Source organism: Delphinapterus leucas, chromosome 3, assembly GCF_059928025.1.
Source record: "Delphinapterus leucas isolate spDelLeu-1000000601 "Yukka" chromosome 3, BTC_Dleu_Yukka2, whole genome shotgun sequence".
NCBI classification, from domain to species: Eukaryota; Metazoa; Chordata; class Mammalia; order Artiodactyla; family Monodontidae; genus Delphinapterus; species Delphinapterus leucas.
Genome location: NC_143131.1, coordinates 74,057,796 through 74,079,010, shown reverse-complemented (window position 1 = coordinate 74,079,010; position 21,215 = coordinate 74,057,796). Strand labels below are relative to the sequence as shown.

Here is a 21,215-nt window from a genome sequence, read left to right as displayed (position 1 = left end):
GTGCTTCAAAAATGACTCTTGAATGGATAAATGAACAGATCATTTTATTTTAAGATTACTCTTTCTATTCCGATACGTACAGATATATAAAGACCTAGATGCATAATTACACGTCATTTTTTTCCATCAACTATTTAAATAAAAGGTCCTTGAAAGATGTCCATGTTCCTATCTGAAAATTTTAGAGTCTTCACATATTCTTAATACATATATATTATATATAACCTTTTATTCAAATAAGTCAAATGACCTTTATCTATAAAAATCTATTCTACAGTTGATAAGAATAGTCATTTAGACAAAGATGTCAACACTAAGCTCAAAGGAAACAGGAAAAGAGGCACTGATCACTTGTGCTTCACAGAAAAAATATTATTCTAATTACTGCTTTGGGTTTAATAATTAACACCTCGAGTACCACATGCATTTCTCTGTGCTGCTCATTGTTTTCTATAACTATTGAAAATCTATAGCGGAGAAATCTGAGTGAGGAAAGAGAACAGATATATCAAAAATGAAAAAGAGAAAGTAAAATAAAACCCAAACACTTCTACTATAATGATTTACTAAAATATTATTATTTCTATTATGACAGTAATGTCTCAAAAAGTAAAAGTAGGGCTTCCCTGGTGGCGCAGTGGTTGAGAGTCCGCCTGCCAATGCAAGGGACACGGGTTCGAGCCCTGTTCCGGGAAGATCCCACATGCCACGGAGCGGTTGGGCCCGTGAGCCATGGCCGCTGAGCCTGCGCGTCCAGAGCCTGTGCTCCGCAACAGGAGAGGCCACAACAGTGAGAGGCCCGTGTACCGCAAAAAAAAAAAGTAAAAGTAAAAGTATTTCATACAGCCATATCACTGTGTAATGACAGGATCAGAAAATTTAATAGAAACAAACAAAAAGTAAAAAAGGATTGAGTATGACCTGTCAAACTGAAAAATATCATGTAAAAAGAAAATTACATCCCTAGTAAATATTAGAATTAAGTCATCCAATAAAACTTACTAGAACCTGAAAAATAATTAACAAGATTTACCTTTAGGCTCTGCTACTCTGACGAAGAGAGACTCAGCATGCCAGCCCACCGAGCCATAGGGCGAGTCATTGGGCAGAGTGGTTATCACAGACTTGTTTCTTTTCTGATCAATAGTAGCACCTTTTGATGGGTCCTCAACCCCTTCTGTGATAATACGGATGAGTGTTACAATCACAATCTCTGACAACTCTGGTAGGTCATCAGCAAGAACAGTCAGAGTAATTGTAGACAGTGCCTGGCCTTCAGAAAATGAAATCTAAAATTTTAAAGACAGAAGATTTTATTTATATTCTACTTATCACTGTGCAGTAAGAATACCAAAAGGTTAGATTATCTTTTAATATCGACCATATCTTAAATAATGAGATATTTAAGCAACATAATACGATCCTACAAATCAATCAAATGCCTTTCACATGAGAAGTAGAAGATTGTTAGGAAAAAGAAAAAGTAAACCACTACTAAAACTTAGCTAATAAAACATGTAGCCAAACTGTCCTATCCTGAAACCTACCTTCTTAATAAAATATTGAGTACATACTCTTTCTGGAAATTTAAGCCCTGGATACCATATATAAAAACCTAAAAACATAAAAGAAGGTGGCATATAGTTTAAACATTTTTCTCTACAAAACTTTTGCTAGGAGTGCTACTTCCACTTCCCTCACCTAAACTCTGAATAGATGTATTATTTAACAATGAATCAATCAAAATAGAAATAGAGAGAGAAAGATAGGCAGAGGTACAAATCAGAGTCTCTCTCTCCTCCTGGGTCTCCACTGTCTGAAGAGTCAAACCTAAATTTGCTAAAAAGCATCTGAAGTCCTTTCTGATAGGGCTTCTGTCTGCTTCTTGAATGTCATTTCCCTTTTTTCCCCATTTCAGACTTTATTCTCTAGTAATAGGGATACATACTATTTACAACAATTCAAACTAGCATTACAGGCCTATTTTGCTGACACTCATCTCTCTACCTAAAGAAGGCACTTCAGGATATAAACTCAAGAGTTTTATTAATAAAATCAAGAGTCAGAAAACTACTGCCCTTTGGTCAAATCCATTTTTTATAAAATTAAGCTTTATTGGAAAACAGAAAAGGTCATTTGATAACATACTGTCTATTGCTGCCCTTGTGCTACAAGGGCAAAGCTGATAGCTGGGAAAGAGAACATATAGCCCTCAATGTCTAAAATATTTACTATCTGGCCCTTTACAGAACTTACTGACCTTTGGATAAGATAATTCTCTTCCAAAATACACTCCAGGGCTTCCCTGGTGGCGCAGTGGTTAAGAATCTGCCTGCCAATGCAGGGGACACGGGTTCGAGCCCTGGTCTGGGAAGATCCCACATGCCGCGGAGCAACTAAGCCCGTGTGCCACAACTACTGAGCCTGCGCTCTAGAGCCCGTGAGCCACAACTACTGAAGCCCATGCACCTAGAGCCCATGCTCCGCAACAAGAGGAGCCACCACAATGAGAAGCCCTCACACTGCAACGAAGAGTAGCCCCTGCTCGCCACAACTAGAGAAAGCCCATGCACAGCAACAAAGACCCAAAACAGCCAAAAATAAATACATAAATTTTTTAAAAATACAGTCCATACCTAAGATACTATTGTGTATTTAAATTAGAAATCATTTTAATCATGCTTATATAAGAAATATTAATTGGGGAAGCATATTATAATTCAGAACACACAGAACCTGAGAGATACAACTTGCAGTTTTGGTAGCTTGAATAAAGTAAATATTCACTACAATAAAATTTGCCATAATATTCTTCACCCCAGGTTATGCCTCAACCAAAAGATGAGCAGAGGTCAAGGACAGCTAAAACAGGATGCAACATTATATCCCCTCGCCCCAACTGGAAACAACTCCAGAGGACAAGCTCAGCTCCAAAACTCCCTCATAAACTCCACCTCAGGGACAACTGTCTGTGGATCAACTTCTCCCTCTGCTCATGATTGCCTTCCTCACTTCCTTATATGTGCTCTTCCCAATGAACTTTTGGCCCACAACTCTCAATCTCGGAGTCTATTTATAGGAAACTCAACCTACATCACTCAGCAACTCTGGTCTACTTTTCCATACTTCCTGTTATTTCACTGGACTTGTTCCCGATTTACTGCTTCTATTCTACCCAAATCTCAAAACCACATTTCCAGCCCCAGCTGGATTAGTTTTATCTTTCTGACAGTGTAATACATCCATAATCTGGCCAACCAGTGTACTGAATCTCAAAAGGGATGATGTTTTTACAGATAATTTTGGTATTATAGGGAAAAAAGAAGAATCACAACAATAAAACTAACCTTAACTTGTATCCCTCTCTATGGTGATTAGGAGGAATCCAATGCTGACATGGTCAAACTCAAACACTTCACCCACAAGACAGGGTTTGGTCCCATGCATCAATAGTAACCATAATTTAAAAGTGACTCTCCTATAACTTTGTAAATTACATACCACTCCTGAGGTAGGAAATATATCACTAATACTTCTGTCAGCTTCCCACGCTACAGTTATACGGCCATATGTTCCTTTTAAGCGTTCAACGTTCAAGGTTACTAGGCTATCTTGCTCCATTTCCTCCACCTGTTTATATAATGAATTCTGAAAAATAATACAGGAAGTCATAAGGGGTTATTTGAAATCATCTAGGCAGACTTTTAGGTCATGCTATTATGCATTTGCAAACTTCACAGTACCAAGCAACATGACATATTATGTAAAAAACAATATTTAAAAAACAGTAATACAGGATGACCATGATTTTTACTTTAAAACATGCATGTCTGAATAAGTAAAAGACTAAGTTAAAGTAAATGAAAAGGTTAATTTTTATAGGATTTTTTTCCAGGTTCTATATTTTTCAAATTTTCTTCAATAAACATATTATTTTTATACTCAGAAAGCATACACATTTTTTAAAGGAGTATACATAGCATGTAAATAGCTTATACAACAGAAGTGTCATAGAGAGAGGCAGGAGAACAGAGAAATCTTCCTCCTCCCCTATGTTAAGCTCTGGCAATCCCTCTAGGCCTTTGTTTCCTGTTTGTAAAATAAGTGTTTGGTCTATGTGGTCCCCAAAGACCCATCCAAATGTAATGACATCATGAGAAGCAGTGAGCTCTTTCTGATCATTTACAAAAGTCTCTTATCCTTAAATTCATATCCTCTGAAACGTTTCTATAGGCTGTGATGTTTCCATGGATGATGTTTCATTCTTAGCTCATGGTCTTTACAACTGTTTTTCCTGCCAGAACGATCCTTTTCCCTCATGTTAGAATCCCTTACTCTCTTCTTCTTCTCACCTATACTTCTGAGCCTCTTTCCTTTGTTCCAAACTGATTGCTGCCTCTGTGTGACTATAACATTCTTTGCCCAAGGCCTGTGACTTCTCTTGCCAGCCATTTAATGAATGCTTCCTCAAAATTAATACTCCAAAAACTCTCTTCTTACAATAACCTTTGTTTCTCCATAGGCAATACAGCAAGAACACAGAGTATAAAGATTTTTTAAAATCTTTCCAGTAAGATTGTTCTCGTCTTTTTACTTACTTTTACTTAATCTAAAAAAAAGACTCCCCCATTAATTTCTTAAATAAAATTAAGAAATTTCATTTAAGCTTATGTAAGCTTCCAGTTAGAATGCTAACTTGAGTAGATATCCAATCCTATAGCGTTTTACACAGCATTTTAACACATTGCTACAGATGTTACATAGTAGTAAAATCTTGCTCAAGGCAATCACACATTCCTACAGAAAATGCTTTGATTTTAAAATATGCATATAATTTGCTCATAAAAGACAATGCCTTTAAAAAAAGAAAGAAAGAAAATGCTTTTTAAAAAGAGAAGCCTCTCTCAGGCTTCATGCCATCTGTTAACAAGGATTGGTAAAATGAGGATTAATACAGCCAGAAGATATTCAAGAAATTCTCAACATCTACTAAGTCTCATCTTGGAACCAGGCTGTCCAGACACGAGAGGCCTGTATTGAGGAATTTTCCTGAACGGATTGAAGAAACCTAGGATACTATATCTATTGGCAAGGATCAGGCCACGGTGACTTCGTGTCTCTAGAACAATTGTGAAACAGGCTTCATAAAGCACGATCTATGCTTAAATAGTTGAGGAACAGAATGTACTCCCCATCTGCAGCACAGCTTCCGGTGAGAAGATGAAGCTGAGCTGCAGAGCATTTGGGTTCTGCCCCAGGAGCCCCAGCTCTGCCCTCCATAGTTGTATGAGATCCTGAGAAGGCCCCGTGAGTCTTCTGTTTCCTCCCCTGCATAATGACAGGCTCACAGGAAGCACCTACAGAGTGCCAGGCACTTGTCTGGTTCAGGGAAAGCTGTGAGGAAATCAGTATGCCAGCTCTCATAGTCTTTAATTCTAGTAAAAAAAGAAACTGGCAATAGACCAATCAGGCCATTGTTAAGTGCCATAAGGAAGATTAAGGTGTAATAAAGAATGATGGTGGGAGTCACAATGTTCAGCAAGAAAAGGCCTTTCGGTAAGATGGCATTTCAGCAAAGAGGAAAGTGAGGAAACAAGTCATGTGAATACCTGGTGGGGAAAGAAGTTGTCTGCTTTCTTTCTAACCCTACCTGCGCAGCTCACATCTTAGAGCTACTCTGTCCTACACAGCAGCTCCTGGCCACATGTGGCTACTGAGCACTTGAAATGTGATTAGTCTTTTTAAGTGTAAAAATGCATACTGGATTTGAAGACAAAATATGGGGAAAAAAAGGATGTGAAATATTTCATAAGTAATTTTACGTTGATTACATGTTGAAACAATAATATTTCAAATAGATTGGGTTAAATGAAATATAACATGAAAACTGACTTCACCTGTTTCTTTTTACTTTTTTAATGGGGCTTCTAGAAAACTCAGAATTACCCAGGGGCTCATATTATATTTCTATTGGGCAGAGGTGCCTCAGAGGAAGCTGACCTGCCTTTGGCTCCAGAGGTGGGACAGAGCGGGTAACAGGGTGACCCCCTACGATCCTTGCAAGGAATTGACTCAGGGTATTAGTAAGTCCAATCTTATCCCCCCAAACTGCTTCTCTTACAGTGGTTGTGTCTTGGTGAAAGGCACATTCCTGCTCCCCATAGCTCTATCATTTGCTGCTGAATTACTGCAATAGCCTCCTAGTCTATTTCTGTCCTTGCCCTCTTACAATCTAGTCTCAATTCTATGAAGAGAATGTCCTTTAAAAGTGCAAGTTGGGGGCTTCCCTGGTGGCGCAGTGGTTGAGAGTCCACCTGCCGATGCAGGGGACACGGGTTCGTGCCCCGATCCGGGAAGATCCCACATGCCACGGAGCGGCTGGGCCCGTGAGCCATGGCCGCTGAGCCTGCGCGTCCAGAGCTTGTGCTCCGCAACGGGAGAGGCCACAGCAGTGAGGCCCGCGAACCGCACAAAAAAAAATAAAAAGTGCTAGTTGGATCAAATTTCTCTTTTACCCCAATCCTCCAAAAGCTCCCAGTTTCCCTCAGAGGCCAAACTCATGAAAACACTAAGGGGCTCGTGCAGGAAAGAGTTAAGGTAGCAGGCCTGACCGCTATCCTTCAAAAGGCCTACGGGGTTCCTTCTTGGCTGATGTCTGGGAACCTGGATATCGGGAGGGTTCTCACCACCCACAGAACTGATAACCAGCTTCTTGTGCCTGAACTGTTTGTACACACAATGTGGTTGATACTAAACAGTCCGTTTCCTTCTGGGACTCTGGAATTTTGTTCTATGCCAGGTACAGGGTGCCTATGTGATCAGCCCCCAGTTAAAACCTTGAGCACTGAGTCTCTAATAAGCTTCCTTGGTCAGCAACACTCACATGCGTTATCACAACCCAACTTGACACTGGGGGAATTTAAGTGTGTCCTGTGTGACTCCACTGGGAGAGAAGGCACCTGGTTTCCTCTGGAGTTCACCCATAAGCCTTTTCCCTTGGCTGATTGTGCTTTGTAACATTTCACTCCAATAAATCAGAGACATGAGAAAGACTAAATGTTGATCCTGTGAGTCCTCCTAGCAAGTCGTCACAACTGTGGGTGCTGGTGGGGACCCTGACACAGGGCCCTGGCCCTTCATCTTCCCTAGTAACTGGCTTCAGCCACAGTGGCCTTCTTGCTGTACCGGAGGAGCAAGGCTTCACGTCCAGGCCTCTGCTCTTGCTGATGGGTGCCCCTGCCTTGAATGTTCTCCCCTGAGATATGCACAAAACTCCCTCCCTCATCTCCTCCAGGCCTTTGCCCTATGTCACTTGCTCAGCACAGCCCTCCCTGATTTTTTTGATTTCCCAGCATACAACCTCCACCTCCTCCCTCACTCACCATCTGCCTTCCCTGTCTAATGTTTCTCCATGGCACTTATTAACATCAGCTATGGTACAGATGTTTCTTTTGTCTTTGCTTATTGTCTGTCTCCCCTTGTCCTCTCTAGAATTTAAGGACCAGGAGGATGGAGATTTTTACTGTTTTATTTTCTAACATATCTCTAGTATCTGAAACAGCATCTGGTACATGGAAGGTATTTATTAAATACCTGCTATATGAATGAATAAATGACTGAGTAAGTGGGCCTGTTACCCAGTTCCGGCCAATGAGACATAAGAAGAGGCTTTTGGGAAACTTCTTCCTTACACAGAGAGCCACATAAAGCATCTCTCTCTCTGCAAATGGACATGAACAAGAAAGCAGTAGCCCTAATGATAGCATCAGCTTTCAAACAACGAAACGAAAGGTTAGCTTTTTGCTGGCAAAATACACAGATGAAAAGAATCTGAGCCATAGTGACACAGCAGAGTATCCAGTCAACCCCAAGCCCACCTTCTCTGTGGACACGCCCTAGGTGTTTTAAGTCAGTTTCAGTTCAGCTTTCCTTATTTGCAGAATATTTCAGAGAAAAACACAAGATACCTGCAGCTGTAACTCTAACTAAGAAATCGTGATACATTTTGCAAATAGGACTAAATGATGCAATATGAAGGTTTGTCCTTTTGCTCATTGGTTAAAGGAATATGAAGTCTGGGTATGGAAGTCAAACTGGAATAACTGGATAGCTCTCTTTCCTCAGGAGAAAGCATCTCCATGTGTACAATGCACATACAGTTACAAACGTCTTTCTCTCTCTTTCTCTTAATACACAGAAGTAACAAAGGCGTAAAAGGACAGTAATATATTTGTAGGTGATGTGTGTGACAAGACACAGTGTATAGTGTGTATTTGGAATCTGCTTCACCATTACCCTCTGGAAACAAGGATAAGAGCAGAGCCAAACTCCTGGACCAAGGCCAACTGGTAACATTTCAAATTCAATCTTAGGAAAGGAATCAGTACCAAAAAAAAGTTTAAGACAAGTTGACTCAAGGGTCCATTGTGTAAGTCTATAAACTTCAATCATCAGTAGAATTCACCTTATAATGCAGAGTTCGGAATGAAGCAGGGAAAGGAAGAGAAGAGAGGCTTAAGACACTCACTGAGTGTTGATAGCAGCTAATAAATAAATACAATGAATAAATCATTTGACGTCAAAGTGTGGAATCTTTACCTGAGCAAATCCAACCACTCCATAGGCATCATCATTAGACAGAATAGTTATTTTTACATAACCATTAATACCAATCTCTGCTCCTCCTTTGGGATTTTTAAGCTGAACTCTGAAGTATTCATCTTCCTCTGGAACTGTATCATCAAGGATATTTACCGCTATTATAGCTTCTTTATCTCCAGGCTCAAATATCAATTCACCTGAACTAGCATAAGAAGTATATATAAAATAAGTCAACTACAACAAATTAAGGACATATAAATGGTAGATTAATCATAAAATTCTCATAATACTGATTACTATTAAAAGTTTGCAGAAATCACATTTCATAAGTAAAATTTTAATCCAAAATGTTCATATATCACTAATTAACTTGGTAGAATAGATATTAGAAATATGGATAATAACCAAACTTCTGGCTTATTAATAGTTCTTGTATTTTGTATATGCTTCCATCACTAGATAAAGACTCAGAAGTTAGGTACCATATAAAATTATGGTGAGACAAAGACATTCAGCATAAAATGTTGAACCTACCTAGGAATGAAGTCAGACTGGCTCGAGACATAGGCCAGTTCATATGTGTGTGAGTGGATGGCTCCCGCAAGAGCAATTAAATGCTTGCTTGAATTAAGGGACTTTACTGTAACAGAGGCTGCATCATGAGCAGGTGGTGCTTCCAGAATAAAAGAGAATTGATTCAGCTCTGAATTCCAACAGTAAAGAGCAGACACAGCTTGGCCAACAAGAAGTATGTGGACTAGAGGAAGGAAAGAAAAGGCAGCGAGAATGAAAAGTGAATGTCACCTTACCAGCTCCCCACAGCAAAACCCTCCCACCTCTCAAAGTTCCATTTTGATTGCTGCAGTAACTAAATATGATTCAATTTCTGAAATAACTAGATATAAATAATAATTTTTAAATACTGTGGAAGGTACAAGTCAGCCTGACAGTGTACCCACAATCCACTTAATAAAAAAAAAAATCACTGGATGATAAAACCGAAATGAATTTTGGACTCTTTTGTATTCATCTTAATATTTATTTATTGGATAGCATGGTAGGATATTTTTAAAGTGAAAAAGACTCATAATCCCACCACTAAATGTTTCATTTTTATATTTTCCTTTCCAGTCACCATTCATATGAATTCATAATCGACACAGTCTAAATACAAAAAATCTTAATTAAAAAGCTTAATGTTATATTTATAGTATACATTTTCTACATATATATAGCTTTATATTTCGCTATACAGCATTCAGATTTATAATTTTAATATACAGATACTAATCTACAGTTGATTTTTTAAATATATTTAATTATTCCCCTACATTGGATGTTTATTGTTGTATTCTATTTAACTTGTGAATATTAATTAGAGACAGCATTCATCATTTTATTTATTTCCACCTGATAAATTCTTAAAGGTGTCCAAAGGATATTAACAAATTTATGATCTTAGAGTATATTCTGCCAATGCTTTCTGAAATGTTAGTAGGAAAGCATGCTCTTAATAGTTCAAAGCAATGGCATATATTTACATCTGCAGAAATTAGGAGGGGAAGGGGGCTTACTACTCTGTGTATACCATTAAGCAATCTTCAGACTTAAAACTGGGAAGAAAAGTAGGAAATCATGCAGAAATGTACAAATTCCAGTACTTGGAAAAACACACTGGAATCTGAAGATATCAAATAAGTTTTACTGGGCATTAAAATAACATGTAGAACCAGAAACCATGAGACTCTTCTAAAATTTTAGCCAATAGGTTGAAATGGAAAATCCCATATCCTTACTCTTAAATATCAAAAACTATTGATAATGTTTACTTATGGTAATTAATTTAAGTACTATTTCAGTTTAGTAAATATTACATAATAAAGATCAAAAAAGATTGTTATTAATAAACTTTCATTTTAAAACTGATCAAACATTTTTCACAAAGTTTTATAAAGTCATATACATTCAGTAAAGAGCAAACTCCTCAGACGAATCACATCTCTCAAGTTTAAGTGATGCTATAGTCTAACCAAAATCATAAACTAAAGTGTTCTGAACATCCCTGATTATTTATCTTAACCCTTAGAGATATACCCTATTCAATTCCTCGCAATCTGATCAGAATGACAAGGCAGCAAATAGATAATCAGACATTCAGAGCAGGACCTGTAGGGGCTCAAATCTACATATATGTATGCAGAGAGTACTTTCTCAGAAAACAGACATTCATATTTGTTCAAGATAATATTAGACAGGGAATTTATAAGGGGGGGAAAAAAACTCCCTAAATCTCTATCTACTCTGGGGAACAGGATTTTTAACTAGTACTGATTACAGAATTCTCTTCCATACAGCAAAACTATTTAAAAAGAAAAGAAAAGAAAAGAAAAAATATCCCAAAGGAAGGAAACTGGATAATATTATTTAAAAAGTGAGTGTAGACAAAGAAAAGTTCCATGACTAAATGAAAAAGCAAGCATTCCTAACATTTAGAGATCTGGGAATATAAAAGGAACCAGTAAGAGACAGAGCAGCCAAAGAGGGCTGCATGAGAAGCAGTGTCCTCAGGAGAGTGCTGAGCTCCAGAGCATTGAGATGAAGGGAAGATTCTGACAAACGTCTGAGATACAATACACAGGGCATTACGGAAGGGGAGTTGGGGGAGGTGCGAGTTGAGCATCTGGTCTGGCAGTTAGGGCTCATATGGTCTACAGCATGCATAGACCACATGGGGAAGACAGTCTCTTTATCCCCAGGGGGCCTGGTCTTCTTAGGATGATCAAACAGGGATGAAGAGAGTGATGAATTAATACAAATAATCTCCAAAGGCCATGATTTCCAGAGGTAATCGTTTTGATGAAACTGAGAGTGCTCAGGGACTAGGGAGGGAGGGGTGAATTTTTCCAGCAGCATACAGAGCTTTGAGGATTAAATGAGATAAAGTAAAGGACTAGAATAGGACCTTGGACATAATAAACATTCAGCATGTGTTAGCTATAGATTTCCATCTTTCCTGACTCCTTTATCATATATTCTCTTTAAAAAGTGGAATTCAGCAGAACTTGGTTCAAGGCCCCCCTCTCTCATACATACTACAACAGTCTCTTTCTAGACAATTTCACCTCTGTCTGTAGTAAAATGACCCTCTGTACGTATAAAATGTGTAGCTGTGGTCTAGGCTTCTCTTCTAAGCTCCAACCAGTAACACTTATTGGTATCTAAATATCAAGACTCAAAGGCATTTCAAATTATCCCAACAAAACTCATTATCTCTGCCCCCAAAAGCCTGGTTTCCTCCCCGTGATCACCATAATAGTTAAGGGACTACCACTCATCCATTAGTTGCAGAAATTAGGGCTCATCCTTGATATTCACTCTTACCTACCCCCATATGCAATCTATCATCAACTCCCGGGATTTTACTTGAGAGACAGCTTCTGAATTAATCTACTTCTCTGATTTTGCACCTGTATCACCTACCACTTTCCAAGCTCCAGCATTCAAGATCTTCAGTCTGAATTGTGCTAAGAGCCTCCAGCTTGTCTACAGACATTTTCTCTTACCAGCCTCTAAGCTTTTCTCCTATTGGCAGTCAACATTCCATTTTTTCTTTTTTCTTTGCGGTACGCGGGCCTCTCACTGTTGTGGCCTCTCCCTTTGCGGAGCACAGGCTCCGGACGCGCAGGCTCAGCGGCCATGGCTCACAGGCCCAGCCGCTCCACGGCATGTGGGATCTTCCCGGACTGGGGCATGAACCCATGTCCCCTGCATTGGCAGGCAGGCTCTCAACCACTGTGCCACCAGGGAAGCCCTACATTCCATTTTTAAAACACACACACACACACAAACACACACACACACACACACACACACATATAAACACTCACTCACTCTCACACACAATATCTGTCTCTGTGTCTGTCTCCCTCTCTCTTTCTCTCTCTGAACCCTTCTATCTTCCATCTCCTCATTATGTTCTCATAAAAGGCACCCTAATACTTACAGGATAAAGACAATAGCCCTTTAAGTCCCTATCTGGCCTATCTGATTACATCTTCAGTTATACCCTGGACCACTCTCCCCTCACTGCCACACTGGCCTCTTCCTGGTCCTTTGCCACACTCTGACCTCTTGACCCCTGCTGCTCCTTTTGCCTAGAGGCTGCCTCATGCTCAAGTCTTTGCCTCATTAACTCCTACATATCCTATAGTCCACAATTAAATGTTTCTTCCTTAAGACAGCTTTCTGGGCATCCCTCAGACCAGGTCATTCATCTCCCCTCCATTTCGTGTTATGCAAGTACTTTATTCTTTCATAGCAGTTATCTGTTTGTACCTAAAAACTTACTTGTGCGATTATATATAATGGCCTTCTTCCCTATTAGATGTTGAACTTCTTCAGGGCAAGGGCTATACCTGATTTTGCTTACCCTTTTTTCCTTGGGGTCTACCACTGTGCTGGGCACATAACTGGCACTAAGAAATATCTATTAAATAATGAAGGAGAAAAGGGAGAAGGGGAAGCTAGGTTTATATGTCTTTGCAGTCTCTGTCATATTCATTCTTCCTCTGCCATTTAAAGAATTCAGTCACTACCCAATAATCTCTGTCAAGCCATTAACCAGAATAAATATGTAAGCCTCACAGTCATGGCTCTAATCTAATACATTTAATAAAATATTTGACACATTCAAAATAAGAAAGTCCTTGAATATTATTTAATGCATAATTTCAGCTTTCAGGGCATCTATAATAAGCCATTCTAAATAATTACCTATAATCTTTTCATATTTCTACATCCTCAAGTCACAGAAACAAAAGAAATAAAGGGAACAAGCCTTTGGCAGAATTTTTCACAAATTCTTTTAGAAAGAGTGCCTATTCTATTTTTTTAAGCCTTTAAAGAGAATTCTATAACTTCAATTAATGGCCCATTCAGGCAGCACTCTTCATCCTTAAAAACATTCATTAAGCAACTATTCTGAATCATAATAAGTGACTCAAGTAGATATAGTTAGTCCACTTGAAAACTTGAGGTATAAGGAAAGCAAAAATGATAAAGGCACAAAATTAAAGGACAAGTAAACAAAAGCTAAACAAATACATGATGAAGGATACATAATTTATTCAGTAAATCAATTGTTGAGTGAATGATAAGAAAGTCACAGAGTTGGAAATCACAGGGTAACATCACAGGTTTATATGGCCTGTCACAGGCTGACAATGTAAAGGGAAGTTATTTAAGAAGAGGATGAGCAGAGCAGAGCAGAGACAGACACAGGACTGTCAGCAGAGTAAACCTGGGGTGGAGGCTGGAAAATGATGTAAGAGTCCAGAGCGAGGGGAGCACGTGGCATGAACACCTGGGAGGACGCAGGGCTAAGGAGGGGGGAGTAGGACACATGGAAGCAAAGTACAATGAGATAAACAATCTACTATGAAAAATGAGGTAAATAACCTCTGAGTCCTGATCAACAGTTGAGATGACTAAAGGTGACAGTGCCTAAAGTATATAACACCTGATAGAGCAAGCAGCAGTGCGGCACCTAAGAGAAAAACCCAAGAATAGATTCCTGTATTTGTGCGAAATCCTCTACTCTTCTCAACAGCATTTCCTCTGTAGATTTTTAACTTTTGTGAATTGAACTACCCCCATGCATCAACATGTCCTCTTACTAATGTCCTCCTGATTTTAGTCCCTCACCTCTAACCACACAAAAAGCCTTCTCCATTACTCTTGCCCGGACAGCTGCAAACTGCACCCAGCATGTTGGAGTTGAAAAACACGCCTTGGATCATCACCTGCCTTTGAAATGCCTTCAAGGATTTCTCTACCTCAGTAATGCTCAGAGTGAGTTCAAGGACCTTTAAGAGTCCTTGAGACCCTCCAAGAGGTTCTGTGAGGTCAAAACTGTTTCCCTAATAATACTAAGATGCGGTTTGTCTACTTCACTCTCATTCTCTCATGAGTGCACAGTGGGATCTTCCAGAGGCCAGATGACTGCTATTATTGAAAAAGGCTGAATTACAGATGCAAACATGAGAATCGAACTATTAAACCAGACATTAAAGAGATCTGCAAAAACAAAAAAGCAATGAAAACCCTTCTTACAAAAGGTTTTGTTTTTAAAATTAAAACGTATGGGGGCTTCCCTGGTGGTGCAGAGGTTAAGAATCTGCCTGCCAATGCAGGGAACACGGGGTTGAGCCCTGGTCCGGGAAGATCCCACATGCCGCGGAGCCACTAAGCCCGTGCGCCACAACTACCAAGCCTGCGCTCTAGAGTCCACGAGCCACAACTACTGAAGCCCACACGCCTAGAACCCGTGCCCCACAACAAGAGAAGCCACCACAATAAGAAGCCTGCACATCGCAACGAAGAGTAGCCCCCACTCGCCGCAACTAGAGAAAGCCCGTGCACAGCAACAAAGACCCAACGCAACCAAAAATAAATAAATAAAAATGTTTTTTAAAATGCCCTTACCTATTCCTGAGGCTGGTGTGAAGAAGTGGATCTTATTAACAGTAGCAAAATCCAGGGATTGAAAATATCTGAAAGAAGACTGTCCTCCCCCCCAGATGAAAATTTCAATTGAATTCTGATCTCCTACAATAACAGAATAAAAGGCAAATCTGAAGGCAAAAGTTACAGAAAAAAATGACAAAATTACACAATAAAACTATAATAAAAATATTAAACTTTACTAAAGAAACAAATTTAGGACATTTCTCAGAATTCATTCAATTAAACAAAAAATACAATTTAGTAGGAAACACTTTAAAAGTCTTCTTGCATTTACCACATGAAGTATATATTGATACATGGTTTAACCATTAATCATGATCTGATATCAAAAAAATAGTAACAAATGTTTTATTTTTCAGGAATGTTGAAATTTTACCTATGAAAGTCCTACTAAGCAGAGAAAAGCACATTTGTATTCAGAGAACATTTTTAAATGGTCTTATTGAATGTTGCTTGGCACTATTTATTACCACTGCAGATTACCCATGGCATCCCAAGTACAGCCATATAAAAAGTTACCTGTTTGTACCTTGGGTGTAAAATCTTCATAATTCTTTCTACTTTACCCACCCATCCCCAATTTTATTTTAATATCTTTAAAGTAGTGGTTTAGAACACCCACAGGTTATGGACATAACACTTAAAATGTTTTTCTTTTTTCCCAAAATCCATCTGTTAGCTGATAATCAATACTTAGATCCATCAAGAAACATACTATGGATTAGCTAAAAAATTATTACAAGACCATTTTCATATGAACATAAAATGAATGGAAGATAATTTCGATAACAACTATGTATGCATTGCAAACACTAAATCGTCTTACCTGTTAAAACAGTTTTGGCAAAAATTAAGTAAATATCATCACCTGAAGTCAAGGCTTCAACTTGTGTTGTTCCACTGATGGGAACTTCTTGAAAGTTAATAAACTCATTTCCAGACCACCTGAGTAAAAGGGAGTTTGACCTGGCATTAGCCTGGGAAATGGCTAAGAACATAGCACCTCCTCTGGTGAATGAGGCCATGCTCAGCACACCTCGGACACGGAGTGTCTGATGCAACACAAAGCTTCCTCCGTTCCATCTGAAGACCTGCAGGGAATGATCAGACACAAAACACTCATGACTAGGAATTAAGCACTTGTGAGAATTTAGCCAATATCACATGTTTACTCTCCTAGACCCCTTAACTTAGTTAGGAAGATACTTTCATAAATGAGAAAATATCAAAACTGATCCTCTCTCATTGCTCTCTCCCTCTTTTTATCTGTGTGTGTATGTGTGTGTGCCTGAGTACACACACAGAGAATGAAAGAGAAGTTATTTGAAAATAAATCAATTTCAAATATACATCTGGGCAGGGGTGGGTGACAGCAAGAGAAGGGGAAGCCAAAAATAGGAGAAAATTTATTTAAATATGAAAAATTCAGAGTGAGATAAGAAACTTTCTAATGCTGTATTATCATTACCCACTGCTCAAGCAATAGAATATAAAGAAAAACACCTAAACTTTTTAGTCCTGAAGGTGGCACTGCATACAAGGTTTCAGGTGAGTGTTCATGTATTTTAAACTGAAAGAAAACCCTGAATCTACCTGATTTCTTATGCCATCCGGTCAATTTCACAAAGAATTATATTTATTCAATAAAAACTGGGAATCTTATATAAGCCAAGCATTATGCAAGAAGTAAGGGACAGAATCACTTCTTCCTTTATGGATCTTATTAACTACTAGGGAAAGGCAAACAATAAATACATCAATCATTAAATAAATGTATGACTACTAAACTGAGACAAGTACTCAACAATGAGGAAGGTATGATAGAGAATTATGAATGTCCTAGGAAATAAAATTAGAAAGAATGACATGACAAAGTTTCTAATGCAGAAAAAGTTTGTCATAACCTGAATGAAGACCGGTGCAGCTAGAATGCAGTTGACAGCACTGGGGGAATGAAGATAATACTGGAGAGGTACCTTTTGTTAAGGTGCCCATATAATTTAACACAGGGATGCTTTAAAGAGTGAAAGAGACAGTCTTAATCATTGTAGGACAACAGGCACAACCCAGCAGTGTGGTGGGCAAATAAGGACATATGGTTATCCTATTTACAGTCCATATTAAATAATTTAGAAGTTATTCCAAACATAATTGGAAATCATTGAATAATTTCAAAATGAGGAGCAACATGAATTAATATTTTTAAAAGACTACTCCAGCTACTTGAAACATGGATCTGAGGAGATCAGAGAATTTTGGAGACCAGCTAGGAGACTATTCTACTAGCACGGTAAGAAGTGATGGGGACCTAGATTAGGGAAGAAGAAGCAGAGATGGAAAGAAACATCTGTACTCAAAATAGTATCAGGAGATATAATCAAAAACACTTAATAATAAATTAGGTGGGAATGAATAATCAGCAGAAATCAAGAAAGATATGGACTTCCCTGGTGGCACAGTGGTTAAGAATCCTCCTGCCAATACAGGGGACATGGGTTCGATCCCTAGTCCGGGAAGATCCCACATGCCGTGGAGCAACTAAGCCCGTGCGCCGCAACTACTGAGCCTGTGCCCTAGAGCCCGCGAGCCACAACTACTGAGTGCACGTGCTGCAACTACTGAAGCCTGCACGCCCATAGCCTGTGCTCCACAACAAGAGAAGCCACTGCAATGAGAAGCCCGTGCACCGCAACAAAGAGTAGCCCCGGCTCACCTCAACTAGAGAAAGCCCGTGCGCAGCAACAAAGACCCAACGCAGCCAAACATAAATAAATAAATATTTTTTTAAAAAGATACCACCCAGCACTCTATCTCAAGCAACTGCATTTATGAGGTTACTATTTCCCGAGATGAAAGCAAACACTTGAAACAAGTTTCATAGAGAAAATCTACAGTTTAATTTGAGATATGTTAAATCTTAGATACCTAGAACATATTTATGTGTACATGCCAACAGGTAGTTAGACACAAAATCTAGAGTACACAGGAAAGGCTACTGATAAATTTGGAAGACACCCTATAGTTGATATTTAAAGCCATAGGACTGATAAAAGTACTCAGAGTGAGTGAAGAGAAAGAAAAAAGAAATGTGAGCCAAAACTGAACCTGAAAAACTTCAAGATATCTAAGTTCAGAAAAGGGAGAAGGAAGTGGCATTGGAGACTGAGAAGGAGACACAGAAAGAAAGAATGAAAATCTGTGTGGTAGTTCAAAAATCAAGAGAAGAGATGGTTTAAATTTGAGGATGAGGTGACTGTCAAGTGCAGATGGGAAGCAATGCAAAATAATGACAGAAAAAAATACCCACTGTATTTGCAACCCAGCTGTCACTGGTGACCATGAAGAAGTTTGCAAAGCAAGTAGAAAATTCTTTCAAGGTATCAATATAGAGGGGATAAAAGAAATGAAGCAGGAAGAAAAGGGGGATAAGATCAGAAGAGAAATCACTTTTTAAGCTTGGAAATCCTACATTTATGCTGACTGTAATAATCCGAGAGAGAGAGAGAGATGCTAGTTACGGTGGCACTAGAGGGAATAACTGACCCTTATGAAGGCAACAGGGGAGCCTATGTTAGGCGCCTGTCTTATATAGAAGAAACACTTCTGCCATTGTAACAGGAGGCAGGAATAAGACTGGTTTTCAAGACAGTTTCTGAATTTGGTGTTGGGAAGATGAGTAATCTTTCTGGTAGCTTTCATTTCAACAAAGTCATGAGCTGAAAGTGAAGAGATGAGAAGCAGGTATGGGAATCTGAGGAGTGACGAAAATTATCAAATAAATACTATTAAGACACTGTGATACAGTTTACTAGAGAAATACGGGATTTCTGGAGTGACGTTGTGTGTCCATCTGGCAATGTTAATCATGAATTTTTAGTGATACCATCTATCCAGTTGTGTGATTTTTCTCCATGTTTTCCAATGCAATTAAAATCTAATTAAATGTTCATGCTTATTATTATACTTGCTCTGGTTCTTGAGGACAATATAATATTCAAAACTCTGTCATTTAAAAATTAACTATGACTAATCAATATCTATATTCTTTTTACTACGTTACCATAATCAAATTATGGTTTTCTTTTATACTAAACCTACAGACTACATCTTTGATGTGTTTCAATTATGGCATTAAAAAAATTCATTTTAAAAGAATCAAACCTGAGTTAATTCAGAATCATCACTTTGACTTGCAACAATTACATAATCTTGACTGTCTGAAGTAAAATATCTTACTTGAGAACTTTCTGAAATAGTGATTGTTTGTACCTGCAAGGAAGACAGAACAGTGAGAATAAAAAATTTAAAGGAAAATTTAACTAAGAAAAGCTCTGAATTACAGTTCATAGTCTGAGTAAATATTTGAAGTTCAAAACCTGAAAAATCATTCTGATCCCAGGTATGCATATCCAGATGTCATTTCAAGAAAGACCAAAATATCCCTGGATTAAGACACCTTGCTAAAATGTGTATCAATTTGCCAAAAACCCCTTATCACATTAACATAGAACATACACTATCTTCTATTTAGCTCAATCTCAAGAATCTGATTTTTCCTTTAAATAAAGCAATCTACAAAAAAAAGTGAAGTGTTTTTTTTACCAGGAATAATTTGAATCCAGATGTGAATGTATACACACTGTTAACAGAAGGCTTTTCTTCATTTCTTTCTTCATGAGTAATCACAAAGTAGGGGGAAAGACCCATATTAAAGGCCTCACAAGTTTTAGGATTTTCTATATGTAAATCCTAGGAAACAAGGAATAACAGTAATTCACGGGGCATCCAAAATCTATATGTACATTATAGTTTGTGTACCATAAAATACGTGATGTTTACCTCAAGTGGAACAAAAATCCCTTGCCATCGGTAAACAGTAGAAGACAATTTTCTTAACATTATACCATATACTGAATCTTCCAAAGTAAAGAAACACCAGCCAGAAGCCGATGCATCCAAAAAACTTTGAAATATAGAAAACTTAACATCCATTCCCCCTGAAAAACATAAATCGTGATTTGCTTCTGTAAAATCCTCTCCAAACTTTATTCTGTTTATTGTTTAAATAGTGAAACTAGTGAGTTTGTTACTAGAAGTGAAAATGCTTCCATGGTAAGTGTATGTGTATGAGAAAGACAGAGAAGAGACAAACTAGAGAACTTCAAAATAGATAGTAACTAAAAATATCAATACCCAAAGACAAGAAAAATTGTTAACACTGTGCTCTAAACCCACAAAGACTTTTTTTCCAGGGTATATTTATAAATAAATACTGAATTTATACTTTAAAAGGAAATACGTTCAGTATGATTTTTATCAGCTTTCATAAAGATGATGAAAATATAACAGAGAAATTTAGAAATAATAAACACCTTTTATGGAAACATGCAAATGATAAGTTTTTAAAACTTACACTATTAATTTGAAACTACTCCCATCCAATGATTTCTAACTTTACATGTTGTATATTTTAAGAATGCCAAAGCAGATTCACCTACTACAAGTAGCTATCAAGTTTTATCAGCCTGCTATAACAGGTACATGTCCTAAAATTCTGTGCTACAACTAAACAAAGACAGAAACAAAAAATTCCTGCCTAATGAAGAATACCTTTAAAACACCTTGTGTGTTCTATTATCATGACAGTTTCCCATAGAAAGTTAGTTCTTTTTAAACTTTAGTTAATGGTGTGAACATGATGCACCAAGAACAAATGTCAAAGTTGAAACCTAGGCTCCTTGTAAATTATTGATCATTTTTAGATTACCAGTTGATGAAGTCATAATGTCAGTGCCTTTTATGTACTATCCATTGGTGATATCCTTTCCTAGAAATCCAATATTTTAGATTCCTGCTTTGCCACCTTTTAAAGGCACACTACAGCTTTTGCATTAAGAGTCTGAATGTTTTGCACTGAAGTGGACCACATGGTCAAATCCTCCCCTACCGTAATTCTGGAAGATGGTGAATGAAGAATAAACAATGTCTGCTGACATTTAAGAACCTCCAACACATACTCCCACAAGCACTTCCACAAAACACATGCAGAACCCAAACTATAATGAGATAACTCTGAATTAGAAACCATA

At 38.1% G+C, this 21,215-nt stretch overlaps 1 protein-coding gene across 1 annotated transcript in view; it reads right to left on the bottom strand.

Moving 5' to 3' along the window:
• Window positions 1–21,215, bottom strand: part of ADGRV1 (adhesion G protein-coupled receptor V1) — a 199,633-nt gene that overhangs the window by 39,605 nt on the left and 138,813 nt on the right. The window contains exons 44-53 of the mRNA XM_089908569.1: window positions 19,729–19,875; window positions 19,288–19,395; window positions 15,953–16,217; window positions 15,085–15,207; window positions 9,136–9,358; window positions 8,599–8,803; window positions 6,516–6,723; window positions 5,362–5,435; window positions 3,502–3,648; window positions 1,034–1,289 (exon numbers count right to left, since the gene is read on the bottom strand). Coding sequence (XP_089764695.1) covers window positions 1,034–1,289; window positions 3,502–3,648; window positions 5,362–5,435; window positions 6,516–6,723; window positions 8,599–8,803; window positions 9,136–9,358; window positions 15,085–15,207; window positions 15,953–16,217; window positions 19,288–19,395; window positions 19,729–19,875 — 1,756 coding nt within the window. The remainder of the gene's footprint in view (window positions 1–1,033; window positions 1,290–3,501; window positions 3,649–5,361; window positions 5,436–6,515; window positions 6,724–8,598; window positions 8,804–9,135; window positions 9,359–15,084; window positions 15,208–15,952; window positions 16,218–19,287; window positions 19,396–19,728; window positions 19,876–21,215) is intronic.